The sequence below is a fragment of the Theileria equi genome, chromosome 1 (genome assembly GCF_000342415.1).
Source record: "Theileria equi strain WA chromosome 1, complete sequence".
NCBI classification, from domain to species: Eukaryota; Apicomplexa; class Aconoidasida; order Piroplasmida; family Theileriidae; genus Theileria; species Theileria equi.
Window position 1 is genome coordinate 3378786 of NC_021366.1, and position 27560 is coordinate 3406345.

At 38.4% G+C, this 27560-nt stretch overlaps 15 protein-coding genes across 15 annotated transcripts, besides 1 other annotated feature; 7 read left to right on the plus strand and 8 right to left on the minus strand.

Moving 5' to 3' along the window:
• Positions 1-6: 6 nt before the first annotated feature.
• Positions 7-1707, minus strand: BEWA_033100 (uncharacterized protein; the record flags this gene model as incomplete). The annotated part of the gene is made up of 2 exons (XM_004830066.1): positions 1360-1707; positions 7-1323 (listed from the first exon to the last, which is right to left on the minus strand). The coding sequence occupies exons 1-2, from the start codon at positions 1552-1554 to the stop codon at positions 7-9; spliced, it is 1512 nt and encodes a 503-aa protein (XP_004830123.1). The 5' UTR covers positions 1555-1707.
• A 609-nt stretch (positions 1708-2316) lies between these two features.
• Positions 2317-4969, plus strand: BEWA_033110 (MAC/Perforin domain containing protein; the record flags this gene model as incomplete). Its single annotated transcript, XM_004830067.1, has 4 exons — positions 2317-2524; positions 2563-2670; positions 2708-4777; positions 4815-4969. The coding sequence occupies 4 exons, from the start codon at positions 2317-2319 to the stop codon at positions 4967-4969; spliced, it is 2541 nt and encodes an 846-aa protein (XP_004830124.1).
• A 38-nt stretch (positions 4970-5007) lies between these two features.
• BEWA_033120 (signal recognition particle 19 kD protein, putative) lies at positions 5008-5474 on the minus strand (the record flags this gene model as incomplete). Its single annotated transcript, XM_004830068.1, has 3 exons — positions 5008-5126; positions 5163-5250; positions 5289-5474. 3 exons carry the CDS (start codon positions 5472-5474, stop codon positions 5008-5010), a joined length of 393 nt encoding a protein of 130 aa, XP_004830125.1.
• Positions 5475-6433: 959 nt separating this feature from the next.
• Positions 6434-8065, minus strand: BEWA_033130 (seryl-tRNA synthetase, putative; the record flags this gene model as incomplete). The annotated part of the gene is made up of 1 exon (XM_004830069.1): positions 6434-8065. The coding sequence occupies one exon, from the start codon at positions 8063-8065 to the stop codon at positions 6434-6436; it is 1632 nt and encodes a 543-aa protein (XP_004830126.1).
• Positions 8066-8225: 160 nt separating this feature from the next.
• Positions 8226-10058, plus strand: BEWA_033140 (hypothetical protein; the record flags this gene model as incomplete). The annotated part of the gene is made up of 1 exon (XM_004830070.1): positions 8226-10058. The coding sequence occupies one exon, from the start codon at positions 8226-8228 to the stop codon at positions 10056-10058; it is 1833 nt and encodes a 610-aa protein (XP_004830127.1).
• A 63-nt stretch (positions 10059-10121) lies between these two features.
• Positions 10122-10619, minus strand: BEWA_033150 (hypothetical protein; the record flags this gene model as incomplete). The annotated part of the gene is made up of 4 exons (XM_004830071.1): positions 10122-10313; positions 10351-10392; positions 10427-10463; positions 10498-10619. 4 exons carry the CDS (start codon positions 10617-10619, stop codon positions 10122-10124), a joined length of 393 nt encoding a protein of 130 aa, XP_004830128.1.
• A 496-nt stretch (positions 10620-11115) lies between these two features.
• On the plus strand, positions 11116-12443 carry BEWA_033160 (MORN repeat domain containing protein; the record flags this gene model as incomplete). Its single annotated transcript, XM_004830072.1, has 6 exons — positions 11116-11416; positions 11449-11739; positions 11775-11871; positions 11905-12083; positions 12119-12187; positions 12220-12443. The coding sequence occupies 6 exons, from the start codon at positions 11116-11118 to the stop codon at positions 12441-12443; spliced, it is 1161 nt and encodes a 386-aa protein (XP_004830129.1).
• Positions 12444-12465: 22 nt separating this feature from the next.
• Positions 12466-14903, minus strand: BEWA_033170 (hypothetical protein; the record flags this gene model as incomplete). The annotated part of the gene is made up of 1 exon (XM_004830073.1): positions 12466-14903. The coding sequence occupies one exon, from the start codon at positions 14901-14903 to the stop codon at positions 12474-12476; it is 2430 nt and encodes an 809-aa protein (XP_004830130.1). The 3' UTR covers positions 12466-12473.
• A 506-nt stretch (positions 14904-15409) lies between these two features.
• BEWA_033180 (hypothetical protein) lies at positions 15410-16650 on the plus strand (the record flags this gene model as incomplete). Its single annotated transcript, XM_004830074.1, has 3 exons — positions 15410-15756; positions 15792-15905; positions 15940-16650. The coding sequence occupies exons 1-3, from the start codon at positions 15568-15570 to the stop codon at positions 16648-16650; spliced, it is 1014 nt and encodes a 337-aa protein (XP_004830131.1). The 5' UTR covers positions 15410-15567.
• A 136-nt stretch (positions 16651-16786) lies between these two features.
• Positions 16787-19526, plus strand: BEWA_033190 (DNA repair helicase rad3/xp-D, putative; the record flags this gene model as incomplete). Its single annotated transcript, XM_004830075.1, has 6 exons — positions 16787-16928; positions 16966-17340; positions 17378-17608; positions 17643-17826; positions 17869-18294; positions 18329-19526. The coding sequence occupies 6 exons, from the start codon at positions 16787-16789 to the stop codon at positions 19524-19526; spliced, it is 2556 nt and encodes an 851-aa protein (XP_004830132.1).
• Positions 19527-19591: 65 nt separating this feature from the next.
• BEWA_033200 (hypothetical protein) lies at positions 19592-19894 on the minus strand (the record flags this gene model as incomplete). The annotated part of the gene is made up of 1 exon (XM_004830076.1): positions 19592-19894. The coding sequence occupies one exon, from the start codon at positions 19892-19894 to the stop codon at positions 19592-19594; it is 303 nt and encodes a 100-aa protein (XP_004830133.1).
• Positions 19895-19898: 4 nt separating this feature from the next.
• On the minus strand, positions 19899-20339 carry BEWA_033210 (hypothetical protein; the record flags this gene model as incomplete). Its single annotated transcript, XM_004830077.1, has 1 exon — positions 19899-20339. One exon carries the CDS (start codon positions 20337-20339, stop codon positions 19899-19901), a length of 441 nt encoding a protein of 146 aa, XP_004830134.1.
• A 661-nt stretch (positions 20340-21000) lies between these two features.
• Positions 21001-23220, plus strand: BEWA_033220 (hypothetical protein; the record flags this gene model as incomplete). The annotated part of the gene is made up of 1 exon (XM_004830078.1): positions 21001-23220. One exon carries the CDS (start codon positions 21001-21003, stop codon positions 23194-23196), a length of 2196 nt encoding a protein of 731 aa, XP_004830135.1. The 3' UTR covers positions 23197-23220.
• Positions 23221-23403: 183 nt separating this feature from the next.
• On the plus strand, positions 23404-25734 carry BEWA_033230 (hypothetical protein; the record flags this gene model as incomplete). Its single annotated transcript, XM_004830079.1, has 1 exon — positions 23404-25734. The coding sequence occupies one exon, from the start codon at positions 23404-23406 to the stop codon at positions 25732-25734; it is 2331 nt and encodes a 776-aa protein (XP_004830136.1).
• Positions 25499-25526: a sequence feature (AT_rich).
• Positions 25735-25765: 31 nt separating the features above from the next.
• On the minus strand, positions 25766-27551 carry BEWA_033240 (mitochondrial processing peptidase beta subunit, putative; the record flags this gene model as incomplete). The annotated part of the gene is made up of 6 exons (XM_004830080.1): positions 27245-27551; positions 27058-27209; positions 26933-27024; positions 26715-26895; positions 26496-26681; positions 25766-26461 (listed from the first exon to the last, which is right to left on the minus strand). The coding sequence occupies exons 1-6, from the start codon at positions 27456-27458 to the stop codon at positions 25766-25768; spliced, it is 1521 nt and encodes a 506-aa protein (XP_004830137.1). The 5' UTR covers positions 27459-27551.
• Between the last annotated feature and the right edge of the window lie 9 nt (positions 27552-27560).

Below are 27560 nucleotides of genomic sequence, written 5' to 3' on the forward strand. Positions count from 1 at the left end.
TGGATTTTACATTACACTATTAAGAAAGACCATGGTATGGTCCATGAGTATTAACATTATAGTTCTTTGTATAGTTTTGAATGAAATAATGTGAGAAATTGTCGAGTTTATTGCACATCTTGCTGCTTCAGATATAATTAGGAGTATGATTGCTAGTATTTTTGCCTTTAGACTGGATTCATCCAAGGTTAGAAATTTTAGTAGTGGCGTGATTAGTGTACAGTAATTGAAATATGCTTTTGATACTAATGTGGGCATAAAGAGTAACATTAGCTGTGGAACTGCCTTTGAAAATTTGGTCGCAAAGCGCACCTTTTCATTTTTGTAAATAGGTCCCATAATATTCCCAAATATCATATCAAACAGATACTTGAACCTCTTTAATGTTTTTGATAGGATACCATTTGCATTGTTTTTATGGTTTGCTCTCCCAGATACGATATTTGGCAACCCTAAAACTTGCAGAATTATGCTATCCAGAGCCTTTACAATGACTATTTTTACCCTTGCGAGGGGTGTTCCTGTTTTTATCTTTATATCAGCAACGTATACTATTATACAGTGTATTATGGTGACCAGTGTAAAAAAGGACATGAAATGCGTGAAATATGCCCTTTTAATGAACAGAGGTCCCATGATTGGCAGTGATTTTAATGCTCTAAATAAGACAAATATTAGAGAGAGTTCTAGCAAACATGATACTTCATGTGATAGTCTTTCAGACTCTGCCTTATCTTTTCTTATTTTAAGCCTACTACCAGCTTTCTTTATGTCAAAACATCGAAGACAAATGAATGAAACCCATGTTAGAATGATGCATTCATTCAGGGAAAACTTGTTTGTGGCGTGAGCCATTGAATTAAATGTAAGAACCATTGCAGAATAGGAAATGAACCCAATTACCAGGGGAACGATATTAAAGAGGCGTTTTTTGCCAATTCCTACTTTGAAAAACATTGTAGCTAAAACACATGTTAGTATAGGGTATACTAATAGCCGGGTCTTTACGGGTAAAAATGAGTTGTAGTACCAAGCAATAGATACCATCCATGAACTGAAGCGAACCAATGCAATTATGATCCTGATAGGCGTCCTCCAATTACACTTTCGTACCAATTTGAAGAGTAGAAATGCCGTATCACGGAATAAACGCACATATCTCAGAAGGATGATGCACAACACAATGAGCGTAATTATGTGCAGGAATAAAAACCTGAGCAGGAGACGTATACCTTCAGCTAGAGTAGATTCCTGTACACTTTGCGGTTTCTTTGTGGTCCCATCTGCTTCTTCTGGCAAGTCTTTATGCGGAATGACAGCATCCTGTATGTCTATTTACTTTTGCCATGACAAACAAACCCTCAACCAGACTGCACGGTTAAAGTGCAGTTCAGCGATTCCTTTATCATACTTGTCAACAAAGTTTGACAAGTCCGAGAAACTGAGTTTAGCTACAGAGTCGAACGTCCGTGAAACAAAAGGGACGTACGAGAGAGAAGAGAAGAGTACAGAGAGGCCGAGGAACAGGAGAGAAGGCCTCAAAAACTTAAACATTGGAAAGTCCACGGGAGTAGATCATTGATTTAACGATGCGGTTGTTTGTGACAAAACTACATTTTAGATGCGATAGCAGCAACTTGATAAACTTATGGATAACTAGCATGAAATAGCAAGATTGACCCCGAAATTGGCACAGAATAGAATTGTGACGCCTCCCAACCCAAGGGACCTGATGTACCACTCGCCCGTGTACGAGCGAGTGTGTTGCCTAGGGCCTTTTGCATCCCGAGAATTTCGGCTGAAAATGGATGGTGTGGTTGCAAGTCACGGGAATCGAGAGGTTCCGGCCGTTGTGGGATCGGTAAACTCAAGATGAAGACAAAGTCGCAGTTTTGAAGGCAAATTTTCCACAATCGCAGATCCTATATTTAGCAACCCCGCTAAACATTTGAAATATGCATAAACTGCCGGACACATCTGATACCGGTGTTCTGGGTAGCCACGAGATTCTATGCATTAGGTGCACGGCACCGATCTACAGGAATCTCGGAAAATGACATCACATCTCCTCAGCTGGGCGATGGCTCACTAACCTCTTGGGAACAGATTTAATTTCGGATTTATAGCGCAAGAAGGCGCTTCATTCACTCTTGTTTTAACATGGCAGTTGACTGGTCATGAATTTCGTGTTTTAATAGGCAAACATATGATGCGATGCTGAAATGTGTTTCCTTTGAATGAAAGTTTTCATAGAATAGTGTTTTCACAGTTCTAGGGGTCATTCGTGATTATAGAACTCGGATTTAATACAACAAAATGCAGTTTAAGACGCTTTTGTACCTTTTGGCTTTAAAGACATCGCTCGGACCTTTTTGCGATGCCGAAAATGTCGCATCCGGAAAGGCTGGTACGGAGAAATTCTCTCCCATCGGTATGCTAAAGAAGACTAAGCAGAAGCCAGGCAAGGTGGCTGAGCGAAAAAATTCACCTCTATCAGGCGGAAAAGATTCAGATAAGACCGGCGGTTTGTTTCACAGCATCTTGTAATCCATTGACTCGTAGATCCTTCCCCGACAAGTGATGGCAAACCCACAAGAAAAGCTGGACCAAGACAGTCCAATACTTTGGGTGGCTCCAAGGCTTCAGAGGCTAAAAAATCCAAAGTTCCAGGTATTTTTCAAATGTGTGCCAATTTACACCATTTTAGGACGTAAGCCTGCAGCCCAGGAAGGTGACCTTGTTAAGGATGAGGACATTTTAAAGGATTTGGACAATGACGATCTCTTCAATCAATTCTTTGATGGCTCTGAAGACGAGGAACCCGAGCCGAAACAAGCGGTAAAGCCACGCGGAAAGTCAAGAGATGATGTTTTTGGCGGCTCCTTGTATTTACCAAAGGGGACAAAATCATCACTCGCGAGAACAAAGAGGAGTCTTGAGGACAAAGATGATTTTCAAGACTCGCTAGAGACATTTGACCCACCAAACTTTGACGAGGGCCTTGATTTGGATGACGATGATTTTAAATTTGATGCGAAAAGGTCCCACAGCCATGAACGCAAGGAGAGCTCCAGAGTTGTGTCACATACAAGGGATCTAGATATAAAGCCACTTGATGTTCATAATTCAAGCAATCCCGGCCTGTCAGCGTCGTTACGCTATTTGGGGTCCGGATATGATATTGTTTTTGGAAATCCACTCGGTGATCCCATAGTTATGATGGATCAAGGATACAGAAACCCAGTTATAAAACTAAATTGGGATATAGAATATTCAAATAAAGATGGAGCAAACTTAAAGGAACCTTACGGAAGTTGGATTCGTCCAGAGTATTCATGTAGACAATCGGAAACGATTGACCATGTAAATTCAATTGATGACTTCAAAAAAGAACTATCGGTTGATGCACAAGCATCAGCAAGTATTCCATTTTTCTTTAGTTTTACAGCCTCAACTGGTTATAAGAATTTTGTGAAATCAACTGCCACCAATAAAGTGCGCACATACATATCGAAAACATATTGCCTGCGTTACGTGGCTGGGATGGTCAACTATAACTTGATGCAAACCACGGATGAATTCAAAGCCGCTGTCGACAAGTTGCCTGAAAAATTTGATGCCACAACTTGTACACTGGATGTCTTTAAGGCGGATGAGAATGACCCAGTATGTGCGTCTTCTGTTAAGCCATGGATACAGTTCTTGAAAATGTTTGGTACCCACTTTACAACCGTTGTACATTTGGGTGGAAAAATAACACACCAGATCCAAGTTAAGAAAACAGATGTTTTACACATGCAGGAAAGCGGTATGAATGTTGATTCTGCTATCAAAGCTGCCGTTTCTCCTGCTCTCTTGGATAGCGCTAGTGGAAACTTTAGTAGCACTACTGACATCTCTAGCAATAAGACATATGAAAACTTCAAGTATGATAAACAGGTCATTGTTATTGGTGGAGATACCCTGGTCGATAGTAAGGATATTAATAGTCTTCACAACTGGGCAAAAGATTTATCTAATAAGCCAATGCCAATCAAAATACGTTTGGAGAGTATCAGATCATTACTTGGAAATGAGACACAAAGAATTGCATTTGATGAGGCTCTAAAATTTTACTCTGAAACTTATGGTGTAACACCAGACGATATCTATAAGAAATATGGCAAGGAATTTGGCGTGGCATCATTGGCTAAAAAAGGACATCAGGTTGTATATAGCGGATCACGTCCTGGAAGTGCTGTATGTCCTAACAAAACGACCGTAATTATGGGTTTTTCGTTGGTTATAAATAAGAACAAACACTTTATTGGTAAAAATAGGTTCCCAGTACAGATATCAGCTTGTCCAGTCGGGGAAGAGAAGTGCATCGTTTCCAATGATAGTCCGGACAGTGAGTATAGAATATGGATCATTTGTGGCACAGACCCAATTCCCTTGCTAGTTCAGCAGACGGCTACAAGTGTGGGATCCCCTGCAATGGCCTCATGCCCAATGGGATTTTCGATCGCATATGGATTTGCATTTTCCATACCAAAGGGAAACAACGTTCAGCCCACTGATGCATATCCATGCAGAGCAACAAATCAGACTTGTGTACACGAGTCTCAAGACGGAAAAGCTACAAACTCAGTTTGGATTGCATGTGTAGAGAATGGTGCACCTCAATTATCGGAAATAACAAACCATACAGTTAGCACAAGTAGCATGGGATGCTCATCAAAGCAGGAGGCGGTGGTGACCCAAAATGTCTGTCCACCGAGTTCTACACTTATTGGAGGTAAGCTTGATATTTATACGTTACATTCTACCCTTAGGTTGGTCAATGACATTTAGTGAATCTGACAACTCCGCCAAAACATTCAACAAATGTTCGAGGGATACTTTTGCCTGTAAAATTGAGGAGACCTTTATGAATAGCAAGAATTGCAAATCATTCTTTTCCTGGATCGCATGTTCAAGTAACGTGTAGCAGATATGCTCAGAGATTTAAAATGTAGTATTACATGTTCAGCGTTTCTTTTTTCCAGCCTTTTTCTTTGTGGCGGATGTGCTTGGTGTTTCTTTTGGTTGTTGCCTGGTTTTGAGCTGCGAAATTAGTGATGCGATTTCGTTGAGTAGCTGTTTTTCTGCAAGAATCATATATAGAGTGGGTCTGAACAAACTTGACCGAGTCTTTTCTCCAGAGTCAGGGTCTTTTAAGAGCACTCTAACGCGTCCGGGCACTAACCAATCCCTAGGATAACATTTTCCCTGTTATAAAAGTGATCCTTGAATGAGAGGTCACAAACCGGTTCTACGACGTGTTTGACATTTAATCTCTCGCATACGAGCTTAATTTCTTCTACGGTTGGCTTTGGTACAGCTAAAGAGAGACTAACTCTCCTCCCCCGGGTTGTGGTCGCGTTTTTGTCGAGATAAGTTGGATATATAACGGTCCAGTCTGACGTATCGATGTCAGTCGATTGTCCTGCCATGTTTGCACATATAAATGAATTTAAATATTTGACATTTTAAACTGTGTTTTTAAAATTTAGTGATTACTACAATTCTGGTACTTTCCCGGGCAGAGTTTGCGATTGACAGAGTAGCAGTGATGCGATTCCTGCGGCGCCAATTAGTTTTATGATGGAATAATTTACCTATTAACACAGCAGATATGTGCCTTGGAGTGTAGTATCTCATCCTAGAAGCGTCTTGTGTAGACATGGAAATGCTTACCATTTGGGTGTAATCTTCCACTTAAGGTAGAGGTGCTCGTTGATCGCGGTAAAGATGTAGGCTGATGATAGCAGATACAAGACACTCTTTGTCGCAGTGAAAGAATTTGCTGTAAAGGTTTTATGTAGGCGAAACGAAATACCTGAAGCATAAGCAGCTGCTGCAACACCAGTGATTGAACAAATTTGTCTGTAATGTGGAATCCAGCTAAACCTCCTCTAAAGAAACTTGTTAATGAGGGAGAACATTTACCGTGACTATGCCACATCCCAAATAATTTTGAAATCCAGAGTGTATTCCATTCTAAATGTGCATGTATAAATGTAGCAAACCTTACCGTAAATGCCAAGTAAGTGCTCAAAATGTGTATTTCTGAGCTGATTATTGACCTGGAAAACTCTTCATCTGATTCTACAACATTTTATTTTCTCTACAAAAATGTACCATCATAGTAATTTGCTGCAATTCCTCCGCCGATTACTAGCGATAAGAACGTTGTAGATATACACTTTTGTACCAAAGGGATCTTTTCAGAATTCCATGACTCTGGAAAAACAGAAAATAGTCTGTGAGAAAATGCTACATCAGATTTACTGGTTGTGCTTATAGCTTTTGTTGGTTTACGCAGCAAATTTTTGGCCTTTTGAATCTCCTTCCCACCCCTTACGGTGGACGAAAAGAGTATTTTTGACAACAGCGGTGGCATTTTATAAATTTATGGTATATCCTCGAGAATTACAGTTTCATTATTCAAGTAGGGTTGCAAAGCCTTTGGGATGTTTATTTGCAGCAACCCGTTATCCCTAATACTACAATGTGTTTCCAATAGTGCAGACAGTGTTCTGCCTATAGGCAATCCAGAGCCGTTTATAGCGTGTAACTTCTCCTTTGAAGCTCCAAAGAGATTTAATCTCGAGGTCTGATAATCACCAGTATTACTGCAACTCGAAACCTCTATAAATTTATCAAGCGATGGGAAATAGACCTCAAAATCGATGGTTTTAGATGAAGAATGCCCAGTTTCTTTGGCAGATAAGATTACTTGTCTATGAGGTAACTCTAATAAATTTAAAACATGTTCAATATGTGAGAGCATAAGCTCATGAATATGTTCGGAGTCAGCGGCTTCTCCAATAGAAATTAATTCAACTTTCCCAAATTGATGTTGTCTTATTAGTCCACGGGTGTCCAAGCCGTAATCTTGTATCTCTGATCTGAAGCACTCAGAATAACTAACAAATCGGAGAGGAAGGTTCTTGGGATGTATCCTCAAATTTTGATGAAGAGCTAGCAACGGAACTTCAGATGTTGGTATCAAATAACCAGTTTCACCGTCAAATTGGTGACGCGAATCTAGTTTAAACAAGTCCTCTTCGAAGAAAGGTAAGTGAGTAGTAGATTTAAATGTTGATTCACTGGCTATAAATGGTACCGTAATTTCGGTATAGTTAAACAATTGAGTGTGTGTGTCTAAAAACAAATTAATTAATGCTCTAGCCAAACGAGATAAATTACCGCCGCAAGCTGCAAATCCCTTACCACTTATTCCAACGGCCTTTTGTATATAATCATGATTTAGACGTTCTATAATTTCATAATGTGTAAGTTTTGTCGAGTTTGTACTTGTAAAATTTCTAGAAAGATCCTTTTTAACTACATTCTCGTTTTCTGGAACTTGACTAGATAAAATGTTTGGCAATTTCTGTCTCAATAATTCAAGCTCATTAACTATTGAAGCATATTGTGAGTTTAATTCCCTTAGTTCATTTCTCAAGCTAATATTTGAATCTCTCAAACAGGTCTTATCTGATTCAGATGAATCTCTAAATACGTTTGCCAAATCTGAGCGTTTATCTGATATTAGCTGCCGAGTTTGACCAACTGTATTTTTTAGAGAACAGAGCTCACGGATCCTGATTAGTGTTTCCCAGTGATCTTCACCCCTGAGTAGAAAGTTTTCATGAAATAGCTCTGGCACGGCGGCAAGTGATTCGAAATCCAAGGATAGAGGAGCAAATAATCCAGTATTTTCTATCTGATAAACGTGCTCGTTTTTGTGTATGTTGTACTCAGCATCATCTATTTCTTGCTCTTGTGCGGTAAAATAGCTACGGAGCCTATTATAATGGTCAGATTTGTAGTAGGAATGAGGAGATTCCTCGGGTGTTTTGATAGAGTAGCGAGTAAAACCAACAGATTTCGCGAAAGTACCTCTTAATTGAGACAAAGATTGAGATTTTATGAACAATGGCCTTTTAGTGTAATACGAACTAACAACTAGTGTCTGAGTTTGGTGCAGATTACATCCGTATAACAGTAGCAAAGTGCCAAATCCGATAAAGAACATCTCAGAACGTACCAAAGAGTTTCATTTTTCAGGCAAAAACGTGAAATAAAACTTTTGTGGATCCCATGTGTTTGGCGAGGACTTGTAGGGAACTTGAGCTACAAGTCCAGTTTTAATTTATCGCAATTGACTACGTCACTGTTCTTTCTTTAGTTTAACAATGAAAGGAAAGTCAAAACAATTGGAATCTGCGTCAGTGGCGAATGGATCCCCTCAAAGTCCCGAAATAACTGCAGAAAAACTGATAAAACAGCCATGGTACTTTTGGGAAGAGAAAGATAGATGTAACGTCTTTCTACGTCACTACTTGTCAAATGTTTTGAGGCATACCATCCAGCTACGTCTGTTTCGCAAGTATATTCAGGAGGAATTCAATAAAAAGAGGTCGAGAAAGGGCGCATCGGTTAGAAGGGCATATAGATACTCAAAAAATGATGCAAACAAGCTTGTAGAATCTCTGAACGGCTTTGATTTGGAGCAGCTGTGGACCATCTTGGATAAGAATACATCTACAGAAACATCTTCTCTTCAGAAGAGGCTCGACCATATTCTCCAGGCTGATTTGTCCAAGATTCTCAAAAATGATACGGATGTTACTGAGGATATCCCAGAAGAGCCTAGTTCATCCTATAGCTCAGAGTCACAAGAGAACCAAGATAGCGAAAGCGACAGTGACAGCGACGTAGAAGATGAAGAACAACCAAAAGAGACTGTAGGGGAAGATGAATTCTTTAATATGGAGGAAATGGAAGCTTTCGCAGACAAAGATTTTGAATCGGATGGAGAAGGTATAAACTATTTTGATTCACTTGGTGAAGAGTCGGACTCATCTGTAGCAGCTGCAGACATGAAGTATACTGACTTTTTTAAGGACACAATGGAAGATTCAGATGGTCCTGAAGATGAAATAAAGCCTCTCTCATGTGATAGCAATTTAGACTTGTTGGACGATGATGAGAAGGAAATGGAGCTGCTTCTTCAGCGTGTGGAAGATGACGGTGTAACCGATGATGAAGATGATAAAGACGAATACAGGGATGATCTTGGAAACGATGATTTTGAAGAAGCTAAATTTGGGGAGGAGGTATACAGAGATGATTTGGACGAGGATATGATGGAGGAAGTGGATCAACATTCTGAGATTTCCAAAATAGAGAATGAGCTTGCTGCCCCCAAGCATTGGAGTTTAATGGGAGAAAGTATAGCCACAAAAAGACCCAGAAACAGCTTGTTGGACCTTGATTTAGAACTACCACAAATGTCTTCGACAGTTTATGAGAAGGAAAAAATGGAGGAGCAAATAGGAAATGGAGTGGATCCTGAGGAGCCATTGCCGTTGGAATTGATCATAGTGCAAAGAATAAAGTCTGGAATATTTGATAATGTTGAAAGAAAGACAGCTGTGGAAGATCAGTTGGAGGCCATAGAGCGCTTGAAGAAGAATAACAATGTTGATATAGATTTCACCAAAAGTTCTGTGGGTCTCGGTGATATTTACGCCCAGAAATATAAGGAACAATTTTTGGCCATAGACAAACTGGATTCACACAAGAAGGCACTTACTGAGCAATTTGCAAAACTAATGTACAAACTGGATAGTTTGACAAACTCTAGTTTTGTACCAAAGAGAATTAGTGAATCTGAAAAGGCAGCTGAAGTGCCTACAATAGCAATAGAAACACCATTAAATGTAGTAACTGCGATTAAAACAAACGACGCAGAAAAATCTGTTAATCCTGCGAAAATCTCCAGGAACGCTAAAAAGAGAAAATTCCAAAACAAGCTGAAAGGGCTGGTTAAGAGCGGCAAGGCGACTGTTGAACAGGTTAATAAGATAAAGACTGATTTAACACAGAGAAACAAACGGAAACAAGAGGACGCAAAAGCCAAGAAAACAACTGGCCTTACCGGAAGAGAAGCAGATAAAGAATCTAAACGTTCTAATCGCAAAGTAAACATAACGGAAATGTTAAGTAACATTGAAAAGCAGTAGTATTAATATTAATCTTTAATATATGGTCCATCTAGCCATATGAATAACGTTCGTTGTAGGTCGTCAGTGTCTAGTCGTGACTATCGACATGAAGAGTCTCGTACTATAACTTACCAGATTAGAGGTTAATACGATCCTAAGAACTACATCACGCTTCCATTCTTTAAGTGTTTCTTTTAATATCGCCAATTCGCTGGTTGTTTTCCCTCGTTCCAAGAGAGTAATGTGTTCTTCAGCGTGCTTCAAATCTTCAATCTGTGGCAAAATGTTTGAGTTACGGGGATAAACATACAGATTCCTTGGTATTTGTCTCTAGTTTACCGATCAAAATCCCCTGAAACGTTGAGAATGTCCCATTTAAGAGGTACCTCAGATTCTAAGGTAGATGCGTTATTATTACCATTCCTACACATTTAAAGATGAAAATATAGATATTTACAGTATTAGGTTCCTTGTTTCGGCAAACTGTTTAATGTATCCGCAGGAGAGCTGTCTGTTGATTTCAAGTGAGCGAAAAAGAGACTTGATCCTTTCAATACCGGTAGATTTCTTGTGTATCATCTATAATTACGTGGATTTACCTACTGTGATTCCACTTTTGCACTTTTTTGAGAGGTATATTCTAAATGGCGATCCTTCGCCCACATCAGCCCGGATTCATCGACAGAGCTGTATGTGTTACTAGTCAGAGTTTCTGAACAGTCCATGTTTGTCCCAATGTCCACGTTATTTCGTCCATTTGCTCAGGAGGCTGAGTATGTACTATCCCTCTGTAGCCTAGGGAGAGGATCTTTATCCTCTGTCGCATAAATTTATCCAAAACGTCCTCCCTTTTAGTAATTTACTCCTTTATATCAGATCTAGTCTTTGGTAGGGAAAATTCCGACGCATGCAAAAATTCCAGAGATCTAATAAACTTGAAATCTGGGCAGAAAATGATCAAAGATCGTAGTTGCCTTGAGATTAATTTGCAAAATCTGTTGGTTTGATATCGCATAAAATTACTGGTCCACTGAAACCTAAAATAGCAACTACTTTGTTCGACACGTTATTCACAATGTATAGCAGGAAAACTACATCTATAAACTCACGTTCTGAGTTCTCTATATCTAACCTGTCCACCACTACTATAAACAAGAATACTTACGCAGGTCAGGTTCTGGACGGCCTTTTTCATGGCACCGGGACTTTTTACTACAGCGACTCTGAGCGCTACGAAGGGGAATTTGTGCAGGGAAGAAGAGAGGGCCGCGGTAAATTTTACTATTCCGATGGATCCATCTATGAAGGTGAATGGATGAATGACAGAATACACGGACACGGCATTGCATACTTTGCCAGTGGAAACGTATACGAAGGTTTGTTGAACAATCCAGATAAATGCTACTAGGTACCTGGGAAAATGGGAGAATAAACGGCAAGGGAACGTTAACATACGCAAACGGTGATGTATACGAAGGAGAATGGTTGGATGGTTTGATGCATGGTCACGGCACCTACAGATACATTGAAGGTGATGTATATGTGGGCCAATGGAGACAAGACAAACGCCACGGAAAGGGAACTGTAACATATTCCAGTGTAAAGGGTGCCCAGCCAGAGAGCTATGAAGGCAATTGGGTGGATAATTGCATCAATGGCAAGGGAGTATACAAATACGCTGATGGAAGTTACTACGATGGTACGTGGATTTTTCAAGGAATACATTTTTTACAGGTGATTGGTTCAATGGAAAGATGCACGGTAGTGGCAAATATGTCTTTGCCGATGGAAGTACATATGAGGGAGAATGGGTAGAAGATAGGAAAGAAGGGTAAGTAGAAATATCTAATTATGAAAAATCTAGGTTTGGAGCATTAACCTATGCAAATGGAGAAAAATATGAAGGATACTGGCTCAACGATAAATCACACGGAACAGGAATTTTTATCTATGCTGGAAATGACAAGTACAATGGAGAATGGAAGGAAGGAAAGAAACATGGCATAGGTGAACTCATTTATGTTAATGGAGATAGATTTAATGGTAGGAATGGATAAGTTTATATAATAAATCTTCAGGGAATTGGTATGAAGATCATGCGAATGGCCACGGGGTATATGAGTATTCGAATGGAAACCGATATGAAGGTATTTTACGCTTTAAAAATATCGTATTTCAGGTGACTGGACAAACGACAAGAGGGATGGAATGGGTCTGTTTTACTGCAAACAAGACGGATCCACATACAATGGAAATTTCTCGAATGGAATAAAGGATGGATATGGTATCCTTACATTGGGAGCCGGCCATGTCATCCGCGGAGTATGGAGCAAAGGAGCCCTAAACTCAATTGAGAGTTTTGAATTCTCACCAACATCACCGTGGAGCAACCCAGACTTGTAAATTAACATTTACCATATAATGAGAATATAATCATTTAATATGATTAACAAATGAGACCTGATAGGGCTCATCAGGACATTTATAGTCACCTTTGCAGGTGCCAGACATTAATATATGAATTAGAGGCCATACAAGTTTAGAATGTTCACTATCACTAAAGGCACATTCCAGAAAGGTTCTTTCCATGGCACTAATTTCACTCAAACAAAAGTCGTACCTTGTCAGCTTGGTTAGACATTGAAAAACGAGTTCGTTGGCTGTAGGTGTACGATTAACGACTGCATTACTTTCACATTTATTTGCTTCATTAAGTGAATTTTTTTGTGAGATCTTGTATGATAAACCAAAAATATATTTATAGCATAATTGTAGATAAGAAACAGCATCTTCTACAGGTACAGCTTTGTTAGGAGATACTACATCATCACAAAATAGCCTTTGCAATATGTTGCACTTTCTCTTTGTGTTCTCATTCTTTATAATTTTACTATTCCACGGCTCTCCCAAAAGTAGTGACCACGGATTTAACAAGGGGTTACATTCACAATTGAAGAATCCAGGTAAATCAAGACCCGTTAATTTGGGAGCTTTACTTAGTCTAAACGAGAATCCTTGATTGCTATCATTGTTTAATATAAGAGGATTAAAGTATTTTTCATCACTACATTTGTCATATTGCAAGATTGGTGGCTCATTTTCTTTCATGCAGAATTTGTTTAAATCTAAAGTGCTTAAAAGATTACCGCGTGTAATTTCGATTGCACGCTCTGTGAGTATTTTACAAGTACATAAAATTAGAGGTTTCATAAAACCAACAACATTTAGATCCGAATTATTAAGGACATTCAGTAATTCCAGGACTTTGACAAGTGTGTTGCCTTGTAACTTTTGTTCATGCAAGAGTGCTAGAGATATAATGTGTAAGTATTTGACAATCTTGATGTGTGTGGATAGAGAGGCTTTATTAAAATATTCACAAGCTGACGTTAAAAAAATACAAAGGAGATACTGGAATTCTTTCCAGAGCCAATATCTCGGAACCCTATTATTTTGCAAAGTGTTAACAAAAACTTCAGACAAATTCCCAAAATAGAGAGAAAGAATATCAATTTGGAATGGTGATTTTGCAGATTTACAGAGATTTATTATCGTATTTAAGGATGACACTATAACTTGAATACCAGCATTAACATCGCATATATCATTCACATACTTTGCACTATTTTTTCTTTCGAGTAGTACTCCATGGTCACCTGGTGAAAAGTAAGTGTCAAATGGACCAATACTTCCAACAGTTCTACTCCTCCTTCTGTTTATAGAGTTGTTTCTAGCCGCATTTTTACTAAAAGTGCTAAATAATCGATGCACTCTCTTAAACAGTGCACAAGAAGCTGCTCGCAGTGACTCAAGAAAGTATAGGGTTTCTTGTGATGAATTTTCCAGGTTATCTGGTAACACTTCTGGGTTACTTGGTGAGTTGAATGAATTAAATACAAGCGCATCAACGATTCCACAAGAGAGATTCAACATGCTGACAATCTCCCTTTGCCTGAAATAATCGTTGGAATCTGATAGTTCTTTTGAAATTTCCATTGTTATCGATAAAATTTGTTTATGCAACCCGGGAACCCTAGATACGTTGGAAAGAGTTATGGCTTTAAAAATAACATCTAAGCAAACGTCTACATCCTGACGTGTGATTAGCAACTTCATAACCTCTGAAATAATACCTTTGCAAACAGTTTCAATTGACATTGATTCAGCAGCTGAAGAGTTGTCCTTGGCAGGAACTGCATCATCAGTGGTTAGACGCGACAGGAAATTGGGGAGATCTGCTGCCATTTTTGCGGCATATGCTACCTTATATTGGGTATTATAGGGAAGTGGTAATGATTTGTCATATGACGGTAGTATCCATTGTGTGTCTGCATTAAATGGAACGTCTCCGCCTCTTAGACCAATTCCGCCATTCTTGAAAAAAACCCTAACCTTTGGTGCTATAGTTTTTATATGTTGTTTCGCCATCCATATAAGGTTTTCTTCATCCGGAACTTGAGCATTTTTACGACTTTTTGATTGTTCTTGTTTATCACTTATCACGTTTGGAGGACCTTCCTCAGGAACCTTTTGCTCGAGCGCCTTGGAAGAGTCGTTTGTACTCTCAGAATCCAAGGATTCTTGGTAATTAAAGTTATTAAAACACTCCAAAAAATACTGGGACGCCTTGCGAGCTTCTTCCAGGGATACGGAATCGTCCGAGTTGATAACTCCGATTTCTACACATATTTCACGCCAACACGTCATTATAACGGTGGCAGTTACTCCGCCCCTTCTTTTAGCTGATTCATAGAAACGAAACAAGTTGATATTTTGACCAAGGACTGTTCTACTAGACAAATCCGACCATTTATCAGCTCCATGAAATTCTTGCAAACACTTTAAGAAATTGGATTCCGTCATTGTGTTTAAACAACAGAAATCGCGCCATAAACTTCCACATTATAACTGATGAAAGGAAACGGTCATACCATCTGGGGATAAGATAACGCGCTAACGGGGTATTTTGGAATTCCAAAAGAAAGATACACCATGTTTTACACCATATACACCAATTTACGGGAATATACTAATAAAGAACTCCTCTAGGATCTACTTTATGCCTGTCTATTGTCTCCGAGAAGATTCTATACCCTTTTCACGATATCCTGGACACATTTACGATTGCCGATAAGAACCGTCCAGAAATTCCTACAAATTCCCGCAGTTTCAGTCATCCAGTCGGTAGGCGTTTCCACACATGTGCATCAGTTTCGCGGACCCTTTTACGTCAAGACCGTTTATTTTAGACCAATATCCACACTTGTACGATAAAAACACCTTAAACCGTGAGACGTTTACTAATCTATTGTCGCGTTTTGAGGCATCAGCCTGCGAGACCGCAGCCGCTGCTTGCCACATGCCAACACACAGAAAGTATATCGTGATCATGTTTTGAGTGTTTACCGCCATTCCTTGTCCAAACCCAAAGAACGGATTAATTATATGATATCTAATAGATTACATTGGTACAAATGTGGATTTCCCCGTAATTTGCGAGTTAAATGTAGACTATTTGCACATTAAAATGTCATCCCTGTATGATACAGCCGTGAGCTTCTTCAATGAAACTGTAAAAAAGATATTTGAACCGCTGCAATCACTACTACGCAGAGCATGTACCATCATTGGCATATATCAGCCTTATTTCCTAGAGTTTTATGAGTCGAAATATGGATCTACACACCCAAAGTTATTTTCAGGGACATTTGAAGAGGTTTGTGCCACTACCTTTTTTATATTCGACTTTAGGCAAAGGCTGAAGCTTCAAACACGGGGAAACTGTTGCTTGTGTATATACACTCTGATAGAGATCAGAGGTTTTGCTCCGAGTTGCTGTCAAATAAGCTTGTTATAGAGGTTCTGGTAAGTTTATTCTACCCTCATACATTCGTACCAGGATTCCAATTTCATCGTATTCATTGAGTATCATAAAGGGCCTCATATGCGCAGATTGATTAACATTACAAATGCTCTGCTCCTACCTCACGTTTCTATAATGGCCTGCAAGACTCCTACAGAGACAAGAATCATTGATAGAATTGAGGGATTTGTAGACTATGACAAGTTCATTTCCATACTTGTAAACGCTGTGGACAATGCAGATGGACCGATTAGCAGTTTGGAATCAAGTAGGAAGTTGCGTGAGGAACAGGATGAAGAGTTTAGAAAAGCGGTTGAAATTGATTCTATGAAAATGATGGAAAAGGAAAATGACGTGAGAAGAAGAAACACACAGGCAGCTATCAAGAAAGAGAAGGAAGAGAAAATAAAGCGTATAGTTCATAGAAGGAAACAATTGGCAGTTGAACACAAACATCTCGAGGCCAAGGGAAACACAAAGATCAGGGTAAGGTTGCCAACCGGGCACTCCATTGAATCTTTATTTGATGAAGACGACACAATTGAGAAAGTTTATCAGTGGGTAGAAGCTTCAGAGTATATGGAAGACAAGGATGATTCCATCAAAATACCCTACGATTTCGTTTTGTCCATTCCTCATCCATCGCAGGCACTTTCTAATAAATCTCAGACGCTAAAGGATGCGAATCTTGTACCAAACGCCTCCATACTTTTAACATCGTTATGCGATGATTCAGACGAAGATTGATTGTGATTTATACGTATTTATATATATGGTGGTTTTGGTGTGTAGGTACCTGCCACGGAGCATTGCATCTTCATTCTTTAAAATGTACTATATTAGTGTCAGTGTTACAAGATGTATAAGTTAAACATAATCTAAAATGGTTAGATTTTGGGTGGATGGTATCGAGGTGTTTTTTCCATACCCAAAAATTTATCCAGAACAACTGGCTTACATGAGAAGTCTAAAAAATGCCCTGGACGCCCATGGTCACGCTGTTCTGGAGATGCCAACAGGAACTGGTACGTATTTTATCTCCCTTTTATCCATGAGCTACAGGTAAGACCGTTGCGCTTTTTAGCTTCGTCGCCAGTTATCAATTGGCTCGTCCAGAGGTTGGAAAGCTCATATATTGCACCCGTACGATACATGAGATGGAAAAATCGCTGTTAGAACTTAAAGAAGTCATAAATTATCGCAACGCAGAACTGCGAAAAGACAGATTAGCCAAAAATGACATTGCTGTCAAAACAGAGCCGGGTCCAGAAGCTTCGTCTGCGGTAGACAAGTATAATCGTACTGGTACCTGGCCCATTATACATTTAAACACACATTTAGGGTATTTTTTGGCGTTTGGATTATGTTCAAGACGTAATTTGTGTATACACCCAGAGGTTTCAGCTTGTGCTGATCGCACAAAGATTGATGAACGCTGTATGTTAATCGGTCTATTGTATAAGAAACGATATAGGCGCGGATTTAATGTCTTTGTGGCGCAGAGTGCAATATGAGGAAACACATCAAACCAAAGCTCGTGAATTTACCATCGAATTTGAAGGCACAGATTCAAATCCACAGAGGCAGGCCCCCAGCACTTCAGCTGTGGAAAGAGTTCCAGACATAGAAGAATACAATTCTATGGGTCTTTGTGGATATCATGAAAATATGGAGAATGTGTGGAACAGAACCCTTGTCCCTGCAGGTTTGGAAAAGTTTCAAATGAACAACCTTTATAGGTGTCTATACATTGGAAGGGTTAAAGGAACACTGTAATAATTTCAAGAATCCAACAAATGGGAAGCCCGCTCCAATATGTCCATATTTTATGGCACGACGTTGTATAGAAATGGCAAATATTGTTGTTTTGAATTATCAATATATGATTGACCCAAAGGTTTCAGAATCGGTTTTTTCACATTTGTTTACAAGCAATTCTGGATCCAATCCATTTGACAAATTAAGCTCCACGGATAAGTCTAAACAAACAAAGTCAAAGTTGCCAATTGTAGTTGTGTTTGATGAAGCTCACAATATTGATAATGTGTGTATAGAAGCCCTTAGTGTGGAGTTGAATGGTGAGACGTTGGATCAGGCATACACTGATCTGGCTCACCTTGAAGAGAATATACGTGTTCTTAGAGAAAAGGATGAAGATGCACTGTTACAAGAATATAACAAACTACTGGAGAATTTAAAAATGGATACATTAGATATCGAAGGATATATGAGCCCAGTTCTTCCAGATGATATTTTGATGAAAGCAGTGCCAGGCTCCATAAGGAAAGCCGAGCATTTTATATCGTATTTAAAAATCATCATAGGATATCTTAAAAAGTATATTAAAGTATTTGAAGCAAAATCGGAGGGCCCACTTATGTTTTTATATAGGTACGTTTATTTCAAACATTTTACACTTTTGCAGATTTGAACATGAAACTGATATACTAGCGGAAACAATGCAGCATACATATAATAGAATGAAATCTCTGTTGAATACACTCAAAATGACATCAGTGGGTGATATTTCTTCTCTACAGTTAGTGGTGGATTTTTGTACACTTGTAGGCACGTATTCTGCCGGATTTATAGTTATAGTAGATCCATATCCTAATGGCTCTATATATGACCCTCTTTTACAGTTTTCTTGCCTGGATGCCTCTATAGCAATGAGGCCAGTACTAGAGGGATTTAGGTCTGTTATTTTAACATCAGGGACTATATCACCACTTGAATTTTACCCCAAAATATTGAATTTCACACCTGTTTTAACACAGTCGTTACCAATGTCTTTTGATAGGGATTGCTTATGTCCTATAATAGTATCAAAAGGTGCTAATCAAGTACAAATGTCAACTAGATTCGATTTACGCACAGATGTCACTGTTTTAAGGAATTATGGCAGTTTGTTAATTGACTTTTGCAAACATATCCCGGATGGAATCGTTTGCTTCTTCCCGAGTTATGCATATATGGAATTAATATTGTCTCATTGGTATGAATGTGGAATTTTATCGTCCATAATGGAGCATAAACTAATTTTTATGGAGACACAAGATGCTGTATCAACAACTTTAGCTCTATATAACTATCGCAAAGCATGTGACGTCGGAAGAGGTGCAGTTTTCATGTCTGTTTGCAGGGGAAAAGTTGCCGAAGGAATAGATTTTGATAGACATTACGGACGTTGTGTGGTTTTAGTTGGTATTCCATTTCAGTACACCCTTTCCAGAGTACTAAAAGCTAGGCTGGATTTTATGAGGTGTAACTATGGGATATCTGAGAATGAGTTTATCACATTTGATGCAATGAGACAGGCTGCACAATGTGTAGGACGTATTATCAGGAACAAAAATGACTTTGGATTAATGGTTTTCGCTGATGCTCGATATAGCAGAATTGATAAAAGATCAAAACTTCCTCCTTGGATATTAAAGAATATAGAACCATCTAATTTATTTTTAAGCACAGAAAGCGCGGTTGCTGTTGCAAAGGCATTCTTTCGCAATATGGCACAAGATTACACGCCAAATATATTTACTAGACTTGATCAAAAGATGCTTGATGATGAGCAAAATTGCTGGTTAACTGTCCAGCGTGTCTTGCGCCTACGCCATGGCTAAGACAGCAAGAAATAAATTAGTTTTATCAAATTTGAATTATACATGTTATGATTTAGAGGGTATATTTAATGTTTAAGTAGCGGGTTTCTTGGTATATGCTGGCGATATCTGGGATGTCCAAAAACGCGCAAGCTGCTTGCGGGTCCCATCTGCAATGCCCTTGCAAGAGTGGCAGCTCTGCGTTCCCTTCCACATAGTGCTGCAACAGCGACACATCCAATGGTCATTAAAAATGCACTTCCAGCTTCACCTTCGAAAACTTTATGTGTTAGAAATTCCCAAGCTTTTCCTGTTAGGAATATGTTTTCTCCTACAGGATCAGAGCTTTCAAGGCGTTTTTCTCTTTCAAAGTCTACAGAGGTCTTCATTTTACTAATTCTCTTCTTCCGTTATAGAATCTAATATTGATACATCCGATTGTTCATCCCTCAAGGGAATTAAATAGTCAAATGCGTCTGGTATGTCTCTGTGCTGATACAGATCGTCGAATGTGCAGATGGCTATACGAGGTAAATTCACGTTGTACAAATGTCTAGCGTAAAAGACCGGGTCGAAGCACAAGATCAGGTCGTGAGATCCCGGGGCGTTAATTAATACCTCGGGTGTGACTTTGATAGTTTCTTTATATGAATGGCTTAGGAGAGGTCCAAGATTGACGCTATGTCGATGTTTATTGCCCAAAATTAGCATACGAGCGCCGTCTGCCTTTGCGATCTTCAGAAATCGAACAGTTCGTTTACAATGCAATAGTTGAATATAAGGATCACACAAATACTTACTCGATAGAAAGCTACCAAGTTTTGATTTGCTCATGAGTATTTCAACTGGCGCGCAGCTGAGTGACGTCGCGGCTGATTATAGGGCAGGACTAGATGGACGAACCAAAGGGTAATTATCTCTTCACAGACAAGATTTTAGCTGTACAGTACTACATATTTCTTCCGAAACTATACGATAATGCTATCCTCTTGGAGTTTAAATCCTCAGTCTGTCTGCTTCTTGTGTATGAGTAGGATCGTGATTCTACAAACTACTACTAGGCAATTGCATCCTTTATCGTCACTTTAGAACGCTTAGCTGGTATTCTAGGTGCCTGTGTGGAAGTCTTCTTGGTGGAGTAGAGAGATGTATCTTCTTCCTTTCTCTCTTTCCTACTTTGGCTCACTTTCTGATTGCCAATAATATTCAGAGAGTGAACGTATTACAGACTGGTCACTGTTTAGCTCGGCATGGTGTACCTGTACTCCTATAGGGGCCTAACCTCGATCATAGGAAATTTTCGGCTGTTTACCTACACATTTTATTTAAAGTGCGATATTTTAGTATTGTGCTATACAAATACTAGAATTGTTTACATTGTGCTCTCATTATGTAGCGATGCTATTCACCGCTAAGGTTTCGCTCTCCTTTTGTATATGCCATCGGTTACACATTCTTTTCTAGATAAAACTGTTTATATTAGATGTAAAATAGAATGAATCTCCTTATACGTACATATAAACAGGCTCTCTATAAGGAAAGCAAACACTTTACTACGAAAGCGAACGCTCACAACTTACAGACCATATTGTACGAAAATAACAAGCTTTTTGGCGAGCTGTACAAGTATGAACACTTTCGTGATGCATTCGCAACAATACCAATATCCTCAGAGTATGTCTCTTTTATCTCCTTTTGGAAGGGTACGATAAATTTTAGCGATATAATTCATTCTTATGTAGGTGTGGAGGATGCTACATCGAACAAGTTGGATATAATGTCGGAAGCAATGGTCTCAGAACTCAAAAAGTTCACAGTTTCCAATGACGACTATCTGAACAGTATGAGGTTTTTCAGGGATGAGATACTCAAAAAAGGTAATTCAATGACTAGAACTGAACTTTTTGAGGCAATTTTTTTATCTCAGGAGCAAAGTGACTTGTTAGAGTTTTGGGCTAGAGTTTTAGAAAATGCAAAAATGATTTTTAAAGAGGAGACTGTTTTTATTGATGATATATCTGATATGGTCTTTGGTTTCCTCTATAAGAGATACTCTGATGATTTAGTTGATACACTCGATTTGGAGAGAGTTTCTACATGTACATCATCAGGAGATGTAGAACATACTAGTACGAACAAATCACCGGCTCTCCGAGAAATAGTGGACAACATAGCAGACATAGATAATGACACAGATGTAGATTACGAAAATGATTATCACACCTCGTTAATTTATGAGTACAAGTATCGCAAATTGTTGCAAGAATTAGAGGTTACACTTCCAAAAATTTATACAGATTACTCCACAACAAAAGCAGAACTGGACAAGTGCAAACTTGAGATTGAGGCTATTTTGGAGAATAACGACCGACTAGTAGATGAGTTCTCAAAAGAGAGGTCAGCTCTACTGGAAAAAATTACTTCCGGCCAACAGGACTGTAAAACACTAGTTGATAAGAATGATGATTTAGTCGGAGAGATAAAATCAAAAGAATTGGAAATAGAAACATACAAAAGAGATTTTGAATTGTTGAAAGGTCAGTACGACTCTTTGGATCCATCCAGATTATCTGAGGAATTAAAAGTCTATATGGTTAAGTGTGATGGCTTACAAAAGTCAAACGATAACCTAAAATCTATTATAGACGATTTAGAGAACCGATTATCTTTGACAGTACCTGCTGTATCCCTAGAGCAAGACAAGGAACAGATACGCGAACTAATTCTACAAAAGGACAAACTTCTGGAGCAACTCAATATCCAAAACGCTGAAATATCATCCTTATCAAACGAAGTCAATGATCTTACCATTTTCAACGAAACATTGGCTACCGAAATGACAGAGATGAAAAAGCGGTCAGATGCTGAACACGAAAGAATCGCAGAGCTTGTAGAGAAAAATTCCAAACTTGTTCAAGATATAAGTGATTTACATAGCGAGAACAATAACCTAAAGTTAGAATTATCACATGTTCAGGAAGAAAACAAAAATTTGGGTATAGAATTGAAGGAGGAAATAAATGCCAAGAATGTTGTTAATAATGAACTAGTCCTTTTGAAAGAAAAGGAAAAGGACTTTTGTATTGACAGCGATCAGATAGAAAGATTAAAGAACGAAACAACAGAGTTAAATGCGGTGAATGCCCATCTCAAAGAGAAGCTAAATGAGGTCCTCCAAGAAAATATTAAACTTGTGGCAAAATTAGAACTGATGAATATGCCACATTCTCAAAACCCCGCACACAAGATTATGAGTATAATAGGAAATCAGAAAGATATGGAGTCCACCCTTTCTCGTGATTCTGATACTACTGACTGTGAGTATTCAGATGCAACTGATATTCCAAAAAACACGGTTAAGATAAATCCAGCGCTAGCAGAAACAAGAAGGCTGAACACAGTAAATGCTGTTAAGTTTGGTCAGATTTCAATCGATTCAAAGGTGGATACTGTACACAAGGATTCCGAAAGAATAGTGCATAGAAGATCCGCTCAACTTCGGAGATCAAATTCCATTGACCAAGTTTCTGCTGAGATGGATTATGAACACGACTTTACATCTGATAATCTTGAGGATTTTGGGCTTTCGGAAGATGATTCTCCGGATATTTTTCAAAACGCGATTTCTTACATTTCACAAACCTTCAACATAGATGATAATTCGCACCATAAAAACACATTATTTGTATAATCAACATGAATTGTTTAACGTTCTTTATGTTGTAATATATAAAAGGCTGTCGCAATGTGTGTGCGTTTTGACTGCCTTCTGTGTAGGTCTGATGTCAAAGAGTAGAAAGGACGAACTTCTTTCTTCACATTTTCAATTATTTAGCGGGAAACACAGGATTGTTGTATTAGATTAGGATTTTATGCAATGTAATGGTAAATTTAGACAATGAAACATAATACACCCTTGGAGTCTTCATCCTTGACAACGGTCGCACCCGGTTCGCTGAAAAGAGATGTGTTACAACTAGCTGAATACTTATCAAATATATCAAAGGCAGACATTGTATCTTATGACTTGGATTCGGCATATTATAATTTAAATCGGTCCACGGCCTCCGGAAAGGGATTTTCCAATTATATCGACAACTTGGAGCGAAATCTGTACAACAGATTGGAAGCTGAACTGATACAACTGTTTAACGAGTACGATGTTACAACGAAGCCGGATATAGATCCTCAAAAGGTCCTGGGTCAAATTGAGCGTTACCTAGACAGCAAAATTCCCAGTTCCAATGTGAAGGATATCTTGTCATCTTCTAGTAGCAGGTTATGCAGACTTCCTGCGGTACTGCAACTTCTCTTTTTGCTTAAAGATAACGCAATTTATAAGGGAGATCCGTATAATTCCATGCAATATGATTCCACAACCAAACATACCAGTGGATTAAAACGCAAGTTAGTGGATGACTACCAATTAAATCCACTTCATAATGAGCAAAATGCCTTTTGCTTGACAGATTCACTTGGTCATTCTTTTACTCTACCGGAGGGAATTTCCAAGGAAGATTTGGAGACTGTAGAAAGTGGTGTGGAGTACGGAGAGATCGATGAGCATGATTTGGTATTGGACGTTATATATGTATTACAGGGCATAGAAGGCCGTTTCATAAAATTTGATACTAGGGGATACTTTTTATTGTCACCAAATACATCAGTATCACCTAGTGTACGTCAATTGGTGAATAAAATATCCGTTATAGGTCAATTGTATAATAGTATTAAAAATCGCAGTATACAAAAGGGATTGATAATTGATGCTATGTTTCAGGCAATTTTGGAACATCTTAATGAGTATGATTGTCTATTGAATTCTCTTTCCTCCAACCCAAATAACGACAAATTGACTCTTTTAGGTCTTTTTTCACTTATACAGAAATCATATAATAAAATTAGACTGTTAAGTTTAGTTCTTGATAACCCACCTGATTCTGTCATTAATTTGGTTTATGATTTATCTTCTAGAGGCGATTCTTTTAGTAGAGATATATTCTCCGAGCTTTTGAGAAAATCACTATTTCCGTACTTTGAAATGATATTGAGGTGGATAATATTTGGAGATATACATGATCCATATGATGAATTTTTCGTTGTTCCAGATGACTCTGATAATTCCTTCGTTTTTGAAGAGTTAAAAGTCTTCAAATTTATTCCATTGAAGTTTGCAAAGTCTGTTTTTGAAGCTGGTATATCTGCAAACTATTTGCACAAATTGGATGGTATAAATCATGAAAACGACTTATCCTTATTAATAAAACATATTTCTTGTGAGGAAGATATTACAAATTGGTCCATATACTCTTCTATTCAGAGGATTCATACCATACAATCCCATTTAAAGTATTCAGATAGAATCACAGCCATATTGCTCAATGATTACAACATTGTTGATTATATGAAATTCATTTGTTTACAACCGACCTTTTCAACACCAAGTAAGACTCTGAATCTCGAAGATTTCGTTAAATCATTGGAACATGGTGAAACTTTATATCTACCAAAGTTTTCTTTTCCATATAGCTTGATAGTTGAAGAAAATCACATACCTACGTACTCTACTATTATTAGACTTCGTTATCTATTGTTTAAGGCAAATGAGAATTTAGATGCTCTTTTGCAAAATTATATCTGGTACTTTAAGCATAACAACGGAATTCTTGGATTATCAGGATTTTTTAATAAAGTAAATTTTTATAGAGCTGAAATGTCTCACTTTGTTCATATAATCCAGTCAAACCAAAATATAGACTTTGAGATATCAAAATTTTTAAAATTTCTAAATAGCATTGATAAGAATACTACCGTTTACGAGGTAAGAGATAATCATAATAGATTCATTAATTCCATCCAAATTGATCAGTATGCGGATATTATCAAGATTTTAGAGAATATAATTAATTTTACTGAGGTACTGCTACCACTGTATAAGAAAAAGATGGAGGGGCTTCATGCGCTTGTGGAATTGCAATATAGCCCAAATTCTCTTTTAAAATTTTTAAATGAAAATATATTGGATGAACACAGTATAGGAAGGTCTGTTAGTTATGCTAGCAACTTCAGAAAGAATTTGCTTTTTTTCCTGCAACAGCTTGAATTTAGAGATACCGGATGTAGAAGGTTATTCTCTGTAGTTGATTTCAACCGTTTTTATCAAAACAACCACCTGTTATCACCACTTTTATATGGAAACATGTCGTGTGAATACGGGTTATATAATTAGTTGAATATAAACATACAAGATTATAATTTAGCTAGTATCTGAGCCAGTATGTTTTTTGCCTTAGATCTACTAGAGAGGGCATTCCATGTATTGGACCCATGGCGGTGACGGCGATTTCAGCATCATGTAGATACTTCCATGCAACTCTCTTGATTTCTTCAGCATCGATACTTTCCAGCCTCAGCAAGAATTCCGCAACAGGCATCCTTCTTCCATATACTATAATTTGCCTAGCAACTTCTTCTGCTACTGAAGATGTAGACTCTGACATTGACAAGAATTGTAACATTAATTGCCTTTTAGCACGTTCCACTTCTTCGTCGGTGACACTGTAGGAAAGAGATGTTACACCAAAGAGTAGTTCCCCAACACAATGATCAATAGCAACTTCATCACATTGTGCGTAGAATCCAAACAAGCCGGTATCTTTATAACATGTGTTAAATGCTGTAAACATTTCAGCACATCCGACGGTCATCCTGTTTGCAATAGCATGAATTGTTTTGTTTCCTGAAAGTTTGCCAGGGATAAAGCCTTGGTCTTTCTTATAACTTCCAATTATGCTTTGCATAAGCATAAATGCCACAGAATCTGGGGAAGTCCATGGAACGCCTTCAAATGCGACAGCCAAATGGGCATTTGGTCCCATCTCATCATTTCTATTCAACATTTCGGATCCTACAAAGAATGGCTTCTCAAGTTTGATTTCTCCAGTTGATTTTTGAATCTAAAAATGCGTAAATATAGCTGTGTATGCTTACCCCTGAGAAGTGCTTCTCAGCCAGAGCTACGAATTCGTCGTGCTTAATGTCACCCACTCCACAAAAGACCATTCTATCGGCAGTGTAATTTTTCTTAATGTAATCCAGAAGATATTCACGTTTCATGTTCTGGATATTTTCAACAGGGCCCAAAATTGTAAATCCTAATGGGTTACCGCGGAATGCCTGTACACATGATAAATTATGCCGGAAACTTACAGTCATATGTAGGCGATCAAATATGACCTCGTCCGCAGATTTCTCTACCTCTTCCATCTCCCTCAAGATAACATGTTTTTCATTTTCCATATGATCGATATCGATTAGGCTGTTTTGCAAGATGTCGCTCAACAATTCGGTACACCACGGAATGTCCTTGTTAAAACACCTTGCGTAATATCTGGACATGTTATGAGATAGTTAAGAAAGGAGCATACCCAGTTTGTTCCCTTGAAGTGTACGCGTTGAGATGAGCTCCCTTTTGCTCAATTTGTTCTTCCAGCTGCAACCTTGAACGCGATTTTGTACCCTGGGAATAATGTTTGAACTCTAAGCTTCTTACCTTAAAAATCATATGTTCTAGAAAGTGCGCTGCTCCATTGGTTTCGGGTGTTTCGTAGCGACTGCCGCTATCGATCCAAACACCAATGGTTGAGGCGGCGCCGGGCATTGTAACGGTTGCAACCCTCAAACCATTCTTCAGAGTGGTCGTATCTAATAATTATGATCCAAACACTTGTAAAACTTACGGCATGGTGGTTGATTTAATACCTGAGGTGGTAATTTACTTTCCTTCAACAAGTCGGTTGCTAGATCAGTTACTATGGTACGTTTTGACTGCAGATTTGAATAAACAACTTGGTTTTTTGTAGATGGCAATGTACGAAAGCCCCTCTTATCACATTTGTTTGATATTAGCGAGGAAAGGCCGTTGGCCTTACTAATTCTACTCAGGACCGTCATTGTGTAACAGATTACATCAAATGAAATACATTCTTCTACCTTTTCAACGTAAAGATATGTATTTCTACGTCAAAGTTAATCTGTACGGAATATAACGTTTGG